The 12,494-nt window shown below is 40.3% G+C and overlaps 1 protein-coding gene across 5 annotated transcripts in view; it reads right to left on the reverse strand.

Moving 5' to 3' along the window:
- Positions 1-4,078: 4,078 nt before the first annotated feature.
- Positions 4,079-12,494, reverse strand: part of atpaf1 (ATP synthase mitochondrial F1 complex assembly factor 1) — a 32,697-nt gene continuing 24,281 nt past the window's right edge. The window contains exons 7-10 of one of the 5 annotated variants that reach the window (XM_057840173.1): positions 11,571-11,666; positions 7,395-7,502; positions 7,254-7,327; positions 4,079-5,870 (exon numbers count right to left, since the gene is read on the reverse strand). In XM_057840173.1, the coding sequence (XP_057696156.1) occupies positions 5,642-5,870; positions 7,254-7,327; positions 7,395-7,502; positions 11,571-11,666 (507 nt within the window). In that variant the 3' untranslated portion in view covers positions 4,079-5,641. Of the gene's footprint in view, positions 7,328-7,394; positions 7,503-7,921; positions 10,613-11,023; positions 11,386-11,570; positions 11,667-12,494 lie in introns of those variants that run through there. The other 4 variants (XR_009063757.1, XM_057840174.1, XR_009063758.1 and 1 more) reach the window with 4 other exon arrangements.

The following is a 12,494-nucleotide window of genomic DNA, read 5'->3' on the forward strand; positions in this document are numbered from 1 at the left end:
AGTCAAGAAACAAATGTATTGTTATAGTCTGTGGACCCCCTGAAATAGCCTCGGCCATCCCAAGAATAAAAGTCTAGCTCCGCCACTGCCCCTGACGGGAGCGCTTATTTATAACCAGGGGTGCACATAATTTTTTTGCCCAGGTTCTCAGAGGAGGACCTGGAGATGTGACTTGGTCCTCATTGAGCTTGAGAGCCGACCCGCCTGATGCGATAAATTTATGACAAGCTTTACTTAGAGCCAATTAACTTTAATTAATTATATTAACAATTAATGCTTGATTAACATCAACTGGCACAACAAAATTGCCATTACTTTGAAGTGAAATGTAAAGAAATAAAAAGCACCAATTCAAAATAAACGGCATTATGCGGCTCCCACATTAACTCCAAGCCTTTTTAAAAGTGGGATTTCCTCCTCATAAGACCTCATTGAACGTGCATGTTTAGCTTTGTAAAATGCGAGCAAAAACACCTTTTCAGTGCATGTCGCTGTTCATTACCTTTATTCCGCCCTATTCCGCCACTTGTCCATAGGGCGAGTGGGGTCCTGTTTGACATCGATAGTTTGCTTAATTGCCACATGCTGTTTTTTTCGTGCTTTTCAAAGTTTGGATGGCCAAAATTCTTTGACCCTACATAAAATGCGCTGCTCATATCGGCGACATTGGGATTCTCACGGCACATTTTGTACCGCATTTCCGTGCGAGCATCATTTGCTTCTAGCCACAGTACCTCCTGTAGCCACTTTTCAGCAAAAGTCCTTTTTTTCGGTAGCTCCGGTGACATCTGTCGTCTGTCTGTCTTTTGACGGGGGTGGGGGAACACGGAAGTAATTACTTAGTGTGGCCTGCCTCTTCGACATTTTGAGAAGTTATTTTCTCGTGTCCGCCGCAAATACAGTGGTCAGCCATCGGTACGCAAAAGCATATGGAAGCCGTTGAGGGCCAGCGCATTTGTCTACGTCCAGTACGTACGCATGTGGACAACTTATGTGCACCCCTGTTTATAACGCTTTATTGACGTGAAAACATCAAATGTTTTCATGGACGCATTACAGTAATGGATTTCGACTGTAAAATCAGTTTTAAATAAATTACACAAAATATTAGTACTGTATTTTAGTAACAAATCGTGGACTGGGCCACATAACCATCTTTGAACAGAAATGTATTAGTCTACAGGTTTTCACGACCATATCCCAATGACAATCACACAGGTATGACATTTATTAGTTCAAGCAGAGTAAAATAATACATATTCACGGTACAAGAAAGTCGTTTCCGTATGGGCGCTCCCGTCAGGTGGGACATTTAACACAGGGCGGCTATTTTTCGGCACAACACCTGTTGCGCTCACCTTCTTTCTGCGCGACCGTGGCGACGAGCTTCGTACTCTCCGTCTGATGATGTCTCGTGTTGGCATCATATTGATGTTTTCGCCGCTGTCTGACGGCTGTCGACACAAAGGCATCGTGGACCGAGATAAACAGTGCTGCTTTTAGAGATTTGCCCTTTTAACAATGGGCACACAGCAACTTCTAAAATGACAGTTTATCTTTGTTACCACAACCAACCGCCACACATGCCTTCACCATTTTGATTAATAAATGTTAACGATTGTCAGGAAGGTTTTTGGGTTCGCTTACTAGGCGGTGATTCCTTAGACAAACAGAAAAACGCAGTAATAGGAGGAATGTACGTAGCGGTAATATGTAAACACGACGAGCTGACGGACAATATGGCGGAACCAGTCAGGGGGGCGGAGTTGTGACGTCACGTGATTGGGGTCTATATGGCGGTGAGAGCACGCGAGAGAAGAATTACAGATGCCATGACTTCAACGAGATATTATCGCGTACTTACCTTGTTTCGATCCCAAACTCCGTGTCGCATGTATCACTGAGTGTCAAGACACAGCTGTGAATGGCCACAGCTGGATTTTGGGGGGATTTTATGAGTGAAACATGGTAAGATAACAAGGGTCGCGATGCAGAAATCGCAGACATCAAGGAATGGTCGAGATCTTCTTTTTCATATATTTACCCCCCGCCCCCCTCAATTTTCTTGTTTGGATCGAATATCAATTTTCTTGTTTGGATCGATTATTTATCATCTAACATATCGGGGAGAATGCGACACAAAAAAATACAGTTTAGCCATAGTTATGAGGTAGATATCCGTGACTTTTTTACAGACGGCATTATTTTCATTGTGATGTAACTTGTTTAAAATATGCGAGTGAATAACTTTTTGACGTCTTTTTTTTTTTTTTTTTTTAAACAAAATATTAGACATCAGTTAATGATTTTAAGCTGTAAATGACTGACATTTTGAATAATAAATATAATTCTTACCTTGTTTTGATGGCTGGGTTGAAACAAAAACAGTTGCACGTCTGTAAACGGGGGTTTCCAGGGTAAAACGGGCAAATTAAAAAGTTTGGGGGCTTAATGCGCCATGAATCTGATATGGCAGCATATAGACATATTCTTCTATCAAACACAACAGTTGTTTTGGCTTGAAATAAAGGAGTTTCTTTTAAAGAGGATTGCAAGGTCAGATACTGCTTTTTCAGTCTTGTCTGTGTTTTCCGTCATACATACATATATATATATATATATATATATATATATATATATATATATATATATATATATATATATATATATATATATATATATATATTTATATATATATATATATATATATATAAATATATATATATATATATACAGTCACCGGCAACTTTATTAGGTACACCCTGCTAGTAACGGGTTGGACCGAAGAACTGCCTCAGTTCTTCGTGGCATAGATTCAGCAAGGTGCCGGAAGCATTCCTCAGAGTTTGGTCCATATTGACATGATGGCATCACACAGTTTGTGCAGATTTGTCGGCTGCACATCCATGATGGAAATCTCCGTCCGTTCCACCACATCCCAAAGATCCTCTATTGGATTGAGGTGACTGTGGAGGCCATTTGAGTACAGTGAACTCATTGTCATGTTCAAGAAACCAGTCTGAGATGATTCCAGCTTTATGACATAGCGCATTATCCTGCTGAAAGTAGCCATCAGAAGTTGGGTACATTGTGGTCATAAAGGGATGGACATGGTCAGCAACAATACTCAGGTAGGCTGTGGCGTTCCAACAATGCTCAATTGGTACCAAGGGCCCAAAGAGTGCCAAGAAAATATTCCCCACACCATTACACCACCAGCCTGAACCGTTGATACACGACAGGATGGATCCATGCTTTCATGTTGTTGACGCCAAATTCTGACCCAACCATCCGAATGTCGCAGCACAAATCGAGACTCATCAGACCAGGCAACGTTTTTCCAACCTTCTGTTGTCCAATTTTGATGAGCTTGTGCAAATTGTAGCCTGTTTCCTGTTCTTAGCTGAAAGGAGTGGCACCCGGCGTGGTCTTCTGCTGCTGCAGCCCATCTGCCTCAAAGTTCGACGTACTGTGCGTTCAGAGATGCTCTTCTGTCTACCTTGGTTGTAACAGGTGGTTATGAGTCACGGTTGCCTTTCTATCAGCTCGAACCAGTCTGGCCATTCTCCTCTGACCTCTGGCATCAACAAGGCATTTCCGCCCACAGAACTGCCGCTCACTGGATATTTTTTCTTTTTCGGACCATTCTCTGTAAACCCTAGAGATGGTTGTGCGTGAAAATCCCAGTAGATCAGCAGTTTCTGAAATACTCAGACAAGCCCGTCTGACATGCCACGTTCAGTCACTCAAATCACCTTTCTTCCCCACACTGATGCTCGGTTTGAACTGCAGGAGATTGTCTTCAACCATGTCTACATGCCTAAATGCACTGAGTTGCCGCCATGTGATTGACTGATTAGAAATTGTTAACGAGCAGTTGGACATGTGTACCTAATAAAGTGGCCGGTGAGTGTATATATATATATATATATATATATATATATATATATATATATATATATATATATATATATATATACATACACACACACACACAGTGGGGAGAACAAGTATTTGATGACAATGGGTTTGCCAATGGGTTTTCCCATTGGCAGTGTATCAAATACTTGTTCTCCCCACTTATAACAAGGGTCGCGATGCAGAAATCGCAGACATCAAGGACATCATTGTCATATATTTACCCTTTTAAAAGTTTTTTTCAATTTTTCATTGTTTGGATCGATTATCATTAAAAATATTGGGGAAAATGCGACAGTAACGAAAAACAAATACAATTAAGCGATAGTTATGAGGTAGATATCCGTGACTAATTTTTTTCATTGTGACGTGATTTGTTTAAAAGTTTAAAATATGCGAGTGAATAATTATTTTATAAGTATATTTTAGTTAAATATTACACAGCTAAAAAGCTGTGTCTAAACTAAAAATGACATTTTGGATTATAAATATAATTGCCTTTGTTTTATGGCTGTGTTGAAACAAAAGCGGTTGCGCGTCGTCTGTAAACGGGGGGTTTCCAGGGTAAAACGGACAAATTAAAAATAGTTTGGGGACTTAATGCACCATGAATCTGCTACGGCAGCATATAGACATGTTATTCTATCAAACACAACAGTTGTTTTGACTTAGTTTATTTTAAAGAGGTGCAAGAGCAGAAACTGCTTTTTCAGCCTTGTCTGTGTTTTCCGCCATATACTGAAAAAATTAAACTTTTTAATGATTTTTCATTTACTGGCCACCGCCTGCAAGTGATAATTCCCCTACTGACTTTCTGACACAAAACATTCATTGTTCTTCATGTAGATGATCATGAGTCATCATACAAATCAAATCAACCGTGGAGTCCCCCAGGGTTCCATCTTCGGGCCACTGCTCTTCAAGTTGTACATCAATTACTTTGTTCATTCTTCATCTATATTACATAGTGTGCTATTTGCTGATCATAAAACCATTTATTTTTCCGTAATAATCCACATACACTTGAGCAAATCATAGTTAAAAAAGAAACATGGTGCAAATGTAAGTTAACACACCCATTAAAATAACTTTTCACCGCTACCACTTTTTGAGCCTTAAAGAGCACCACTACTTCCAAACTACTTGTGTAATGTAACTAAACCATGAATTAGGTGACCTCGTTCCAATCTGTGCTCCTCTGCACAACTACAGTATACTACCAAGAAAAAAAAAAAAAATCAAATTACTGGGAAAATAAGAAGGCTAAGGTGTACATTGTATGTAGAGGACCACAGATTGGAACGAACTTGATGAAATGCTCAAAATGTCACAAATGCTCAAAATGCCACATTCTATCTCCATCTTCATGAAAAATCTTCGCAATATATGCTGATTCTTTGGACTACACTAGTTCTGTACCTCACATCAATTCCAATGAAACCTGAATGTTGAATTGTGTCTCCGTATGCTGTCCATATTTATTAAGATATCCGGCCAATATCTTTTATTTGTGGAGAACTGGGCCCCCCACTAAAAGCCTTAAATAGCTTCTTTGGAGTGTCCTTTTCACACATCTAATTGTTTATACCATGTATTGTATGCTTTAATGATGTGTGCATAAATTTGTCACAAAAACAGTGAGAAAAATTATGTAACATGTTCAAAAATATACTGAGCGATGCATGATGTCCACTTCACTGGACACAATAAAAATCCTTAATTTCTATACATTATACACAAATATTTCATATTCCAAACTAATATTATCTTTTCCTACCTGTGACTGTATATCATAACATTTTTTTTTTTTTTTTTTTAACAACTGCAGCTCTTCGGGTATAGTTAGTTTTAAAGGATTGACGGACTTGTAGCCTTGAGATTGCCCGTGCTTCTTCACAATTTTGCTTCTCAAGTCTTCAGACAGTTCTTTGGTATTCTTTTCTCCATGCTCACTGTGATACACACAAGGACAGAGAGGGTCAACTTTAATCCATTTTAACTGGCTGCAAGTGTGATTTAGTTGTTACCACCACCCGTTTTGTGCCACAGGTAAGTAACAAGTGCTGTTAATTACTCAAATTACAGAAGTATCAAATGATTTTTCAAAGGGTGCCAATACTTTTGTCCGTCCCATGTTTGGAGTTTTGTGTAAATTGATTTTTTTCCCCCTCCCATTCTCTTTTGTGTTTTTTCATTGCAAGCAAAATAAATGGAAGATATTACTACCAAAGCATTTGTAATTACAATAATTTTCTGGGAGAAATTGAGCATTCTGACAAAATTGCAGAGGTGCCAATAGTTTTGGCCAGCAGTGTACATTTCAGCAGCTGTCCACCATGCACCAGATGGTTAAAAATGTCTACTAACAGCAATTCAGTTTACTGCTTGGTAATGTTGGCTTTTAGTGACCTTTTTCACCACATTCACACATCAGAAAATGAAATCCTGCGTTATTTCAAATGTTTTACCTGCATTATTTCAAATGTTTTAAAAAGACACTCCTCTAGGATGCACTTGCGCAAGGCGTTCGTTGTCTTGCATTTCAAATAAGGTATGTATGCAGCTTGGCAGGTCAGTTACAACCAAGAAATGTCAGACAGATATCGCCTACCTTCAGCGGTCCACGCTCCCAATATGGGTTGACAGGTTTTTAAATCCTGTAATAGAGCAATCTGAATTACAAAAAAATGGTAAACGGAGTCACTTGTATAGCGCCTTTCCACCTTCAAAGAGCTTTGACACTACAGTATATCATCATTTACCTACTGATGATTAAAGGTGGGAAACTCTTGGTACCTCACAATAACGATGATCTCACAATATGGCAATACAACGATTATCCATACAGAGGTCAGGATATCATTTTAGGATATTCTACAAAACAACGAATAAAGCTCTATACCGAGTCGATGTCCAATCCATTTGAACTGGGAGGCTGGCATCCCTCCCACTTCAAACGGATTGGGCACATACGTCAAAGGGCAACCAACAAGTTTAATTTTGGGGGCATTTCAGGTCATTTGCTGTTGATTTTCTGCCACTGATTTCTGCCATTAATTTTGGGCAGTTCCGGGTCACTTCCTGTTGATTTTGAGGCATTTCTGGGTCACTTCCTGTTGATTTTTGGGTAACAGAACAGGAAGTGACCCAAAAATTAGGATTGTCTTCTGAAGACATATTTCTTCACTGTCATCAAGCCACTCCCCATCTCAGTGCTTCACTCTTTGTTTGACGATGTAGAGGTGAGCGCATTTCCTATGCCACTCTGTTCCAGCTCTGCAATCACTGACATGTGTTTAAACTCCGCTGGGTGGTGATTAAATGTCTCCACCAACCGGAATGTCTCTTGCCTTTTCGTCCCATAGAAGAGCTGCACCTGATTGGCCAAACACTGAGCCTGCTGGACAGTCTGATAGGAGGGAAAACACTGTAATACATATTACATGTGCATAAATGTTAACTTAAACATCACTTACTAAGAACTTGGGGTCCAACTCTGCAGTCATAAGCACGATGCCCTTGTTCTCCTTCAAGTCTGGATAGTGGTAGAGGATCACTTGACTTGGGGCACTCTCCCCATGTGTCTGTGTTGAACAATATAGACAACTAACAATTTATCTGATCTGTTAATAGACAGTATAAAAAAAAAAGTATGGGTAAAAAAACAAAACAAAAAAACACATACAGTGGTATGAAAAAGTATCTGAACCTTTGGGAATTTCTCACATTTCTGCATAAAATCCCCATCAAATGTGATCTGATCTTAGTCAAAATCACACAGATGTAAAATGAATGCTTTAACTAAAACCACCCAAAGATTCATAGGTTTTCATATATTAATAGCATGCAAACAATGACGGAAGGGGGAAAAATAAGTAAGTGAACCCTCTGCCTTAGGAGACAAAGAGAGATTGAAACCAATTTTTACCAAACAATTTAAATCAGGTGTGTGCCCAATCACTGATGAGTGGTTTAAAGCTCCCCTGCCCACTATTAAACACACCGGGTAAGAATAGTCTTGATGAGAAGCCGTGTCTGATGTGCATCATGGCTTGGTCAAAAGAGCTCTCTGAAGACCTGTGATCAAGGATTGTTGATTTGTATAGAGCTGGGAAAGGATACATCTCTAAAAAAAAGTCTGGATGTTCATCAATCAACAGTCAGAAAAGTTGTTTACAAATGGAGAGAGTTTGGCACTGTTGGGTCTCCCCCAAGCAGTGGCCGTCCACCAAAGATGACGCCAAGAGATGAGCGCACAATACTCAGAGAGGTAAAAACGAACCCTAGAGGAGGGATCCCTAACCTTTTATGCACCACGGACCGGTGTTATTTGGGTCTTTTTTTCACGGACCGGTGTTTTGACTTCAACGATGCGGTTCTGCGCATGCACGTAACGTTAAACATAGCCGCAAAATGCGCAAATGCAGTGATACCAAAGTAAACACTACAAACTTTCTTGAAAGAGGAATATTAACTTGATCATGGAAGGACTTGTAGAAAAGTTCTCCTCAGATACATCCTGCCATGTAAGCTGCACACAACAACTTCACACCGCTCTCACCATTAACGACTTCGCCTTGTTGTTACGCCTTGTTGTTAAACATTAATTAAGAAGCCCGCTTCACAAAGATACCATGTTGGAAATTGTAGCAAGGTTTTCAATGTTCTTGTAGCGATGTCAGGATATTCCAGAATGATTTTAATTAATTTAATTTAGAGTTGTTGTCTCAAATGTACGTTTAATAAGGTCGCCGTTAGTTGCGATCTCTACAAGTTGATCTTACTGTTGCACAGACATGCTCGAATCACTCGGTTTATTCACAAACGCGTCAGGAATCCACTCCTTCGCAGTTTGTGGGTCTTCGAGGTTGTAGGCTCGTCAGGTGCCCTTTTCGCCGTAAAAATATCTCCAAATACGCCTGTTTTCCAGTCATCTTCGCTCGTGTGGGGGCTAATTATTTCCGGGAACAAATGTGCTTCTGCTGCGCCCGCGGACTAGCAATACATTATTATCGAGGACAAGCGCACATAGATAAATACACAAAGAAGATGTAATGCTAGCAGTCCACTCAATGGCTTTCTATGACGACATTCTAATCTATCCTGTAGTATTATATCTAGAGTAGACAGGGATATTGGTGTGTTAAGCAGGGGCACAGGGTTAATTCGGCCAGAATGCGGTCGTTATTAAATTATTATTTCTGTGCGGCCCGGTAGCAAATGCGCCACGGACCGGTACCGGTCCGCGGCCCGGCAGATGGGGATAAGGGTGTCAACAATACTCGATGTGGCGATGCATCCCGATGCGGGGCATGGACGATTCGATTCGATGCGGGCAACAGGCATTTCAGCGCATTTAAAAATATATAAGAACGTTGAAAAATCTTCCCTGCGCAATTCCGGTGATGCAATGGATTTGGTTTCCCCATTTTTATTATTATTCTCATGTTTAATTTTTTACACACCGCATAACTCTGGTCAAGTTTCCCACCAACCTCGTAGAAGCCAAAATGTCTCCAGATGTCTGCTTTTAATGTGTTAGGTGCATCAATAATCTTTCTCGCTCCCACTTTCTCTGCTTCAGCCATTGTTATGTTATGTCCTATCTCTCTGCTCTCTCGATTAGAGCTTACTTCGGGCCTAAAAAAATCCACCCCGACCCGACCCTGTGTATTAAAGGCCGAGAGCCTGAAATTTTACGTTTTATTTGTTGCACTGTGTGAAAGGCTGCTACTTTTTTTTATATATGAAAGTATACTATTTTCATTTGACTTCAACCAAGAGTGACACAAGAGCCAATAAAAATTTTTCAATGTCTGACCGCTTGTGTTGCCTCATGATTCACGAAAAATATTGCTTTAGAATTTGAATGCATCCCAGGCTTTAATGCATCGCGATGCATTGCCGAATTGAACCGAATCGAATCGTGACCCTCTGAATCGAATCGAATCGTGGCCCTCCGAATCGTAATCGAATCGAATCGTGAGGGCAGTGCCGATGCACACCTCTAGATGGGGACCCCTGCCCTAGAGTGTCTGCTAAAGACTTACAGAAATCACTGGCACAGTCCAATATTTCTGCACACATCAACTATAGGTAAAACTATGGCCAAGAATTGTGTTAATGGGAGGACTCCACGGAGGAAGCCAATCCTGTCAAAAAAAAAAAAACAAAAAACAAAAAAAAACATTGCTGCTTGTATAATGTTTGCAAAAAGGCACTAGGACACTACACAGAAGTTGTGGCAAAATATTTTGTGGACTGTTGAAACAGAAGTTGTGAATTGTTGGGAATAACACACAACATCATGTGTGGAGGAACAATGGAACAGCTCACCAACATCAACACCTCATCCCCACTGTGAAGCATGGTGGAGGGAGCATCATGATTTGGGGCTGTTTTGCTTCCTCGGGGCCTGGACAACTTGCAATCATTAATGGAAGAATGAATTCAAAAGTTTATCAGGATGTTTCCTAGGAACACCTGAGGCCGTCTGTCAGACAGTTAAAGCTAAAAAGAGGATGGATGCTGCAACAAGACAATGATCCAAAACACAGAAGTAAACCAACCTCAGAATGGTTTCAGAAGAACAAACTACACGTTCTGGAGTGGACAAGTCAAAGTCCAGACTTGAACCCCATTGAGATGCTGTGGCATGACCTAAAGACAGTCCTGATGGATGTGCCAGACTGATCTGCAGCGACAGGAAGCGTCTGGTTGAAGTAATTGTTGACAAAGGGGGGTGGGCACAAAATATTAAATGTGATGGTTCACTTATTTTTCCCCTTCTGTCATTGTTTTCATGAAACAAAAACCTATAAATGTTCGGGTGGTTTTAGCTAAAGCAGACACTGTTTTTCATCTGTGTGGTTTTGACAAAGATCAGATCCCATTTGATGGTGGGTTTATGCAGAAATGTGAGAGATTGCAATAGGAGCAGAGGTATTTGCACCCCTTGTGATTTTGCAAGTTCACCCGCTTAGAAAATAGGTAGAAGTCTGAAATTCCAATCAGAGATGAATTTCCATAGACATAATCTAAAAAAATAAAATAAAATCCGGAACTCACATTGCATGGTTTTTAAAAATAATTTATCAGTGCTGTCATTGGTGAAGAACATGTGGCGCCAGTGGCGTAGTGGCCAATTCTAGTGGTCAATGGCAAATGCCAATCGAGCTCTATGGGGCTGGGCAGTCAGAACAAGGCCCATTACAGGACGTCGGGCCCTCATGGAGCCCGTTTCTGATTGCTTAGTCAGAAATATTAATGCCAGTGGCCTGCGGTAGGTGATTTTGTAGGGCTCTAGCATTGCTCATCCTGTGCTGATGCTTTAAGGACCTTCTACGGCTCTGTCCAGCTCTTCTGGATTAACAACCCGTCTCTTGGAATCTCCTCCAGGCTGTTGCTTCTCAAAACTGTCCAGGAGTTCAGTGATGCAGATCTGGAGATACCCCAGGACACCTGTTCCTGTATTTTTTTGAGCGGTGTGTATCTATATATATAATTAATGAACTGTTTCCTTTTTAGTATTTTACCTCAATATTGCTGTTATTACATTATTAATTTAAGTGATAGAGCAATTCCTCCTTTTAACCTGTTAAGACTTAATTGCAAAAGCAAACATTTTCAATTATTACTGTTGTGTTATTCACCTGAATGTTGATGAGGGAGGTGAAATGGAGCTCATGGCTGGACCATTGACCCACAAAGAACTCATAACCCTCATTCTGTGGCAGAGCATACAAGAACTAGGAAACAAAATAGGGAAATGAGAGGTTATTGGCAGGAAATAGCCAAATATACTCAGCTGTTCACTTCCTCTTCTCTAAAACAGATCCGACTTGGCCTTCACACATTATTCAGTAATAGTTTTTAAGATGAAGAATGTGTGGATACGACCACTAGTGGACAAAAATAATACCTGCGCCACACATCAAAATTGTATTGGTTGTACAAACATTTATTGGAAGGTAATGATGCCAGCATGTGGTGCCGTAATTATGGTAAATACCACTTGCCAAGTCGAAAACTGCAAGTGAACGCTCTTTTAAGTCATATTTTCAACTGGAGAACTGGGAATGTATTATGATACCGGAGTTCACGAGATGAGACCCTTTTACCTTTCACAATGGTGGAGCGCGAACAAGGAGTTGTAAGTGGGAAGAAACTTAATCTTTTAGGAAAATTTGTTATAAATTTGGCAGTTGTTTAGGCACCTGCATAATGACGTAGTGTGCAGTTATAACATGATTTTTCGACCAAATATTTGCAACAATTTTTAGTACACAGGTTAACTTAGCACATTGTTGGCAGTCTGAGTAGACCACTCAACACACACACACACACACACACACACACACACACACACACACACACACACACACACACACACACACACACACACAACAAACGCACATGGGTGGGACGCACCCATAATTACCGATTAGCAAGTGGTAAGGATCATCTTACAGGGAGATATAAGATATGTACACACTTTTTTTTCTGAATATGAATTTTTGTTTTGCTTCATAAAAGCAGCAATTGTACAGAGACATAGCTTCCTGGATCCCTTTTAT

The sequence above is a fragment of the Corythoichthys intestinalis genome, chromosome 7, assembly GCF_030265065.1.
Source record: "Corythoichthys intestinalis isolate RoL2023-P3 chromosome 7, ASM3026506v1, whole genome shotgun sequence".
Taxonomy (NCBI): domain Eukaryota; kingdom Metazoa; phylum Chordata; class Actinopteri; order Syngnathiformes; family Syngnathidae; genus Corythoichthys; species Corythoichthys intestinalis.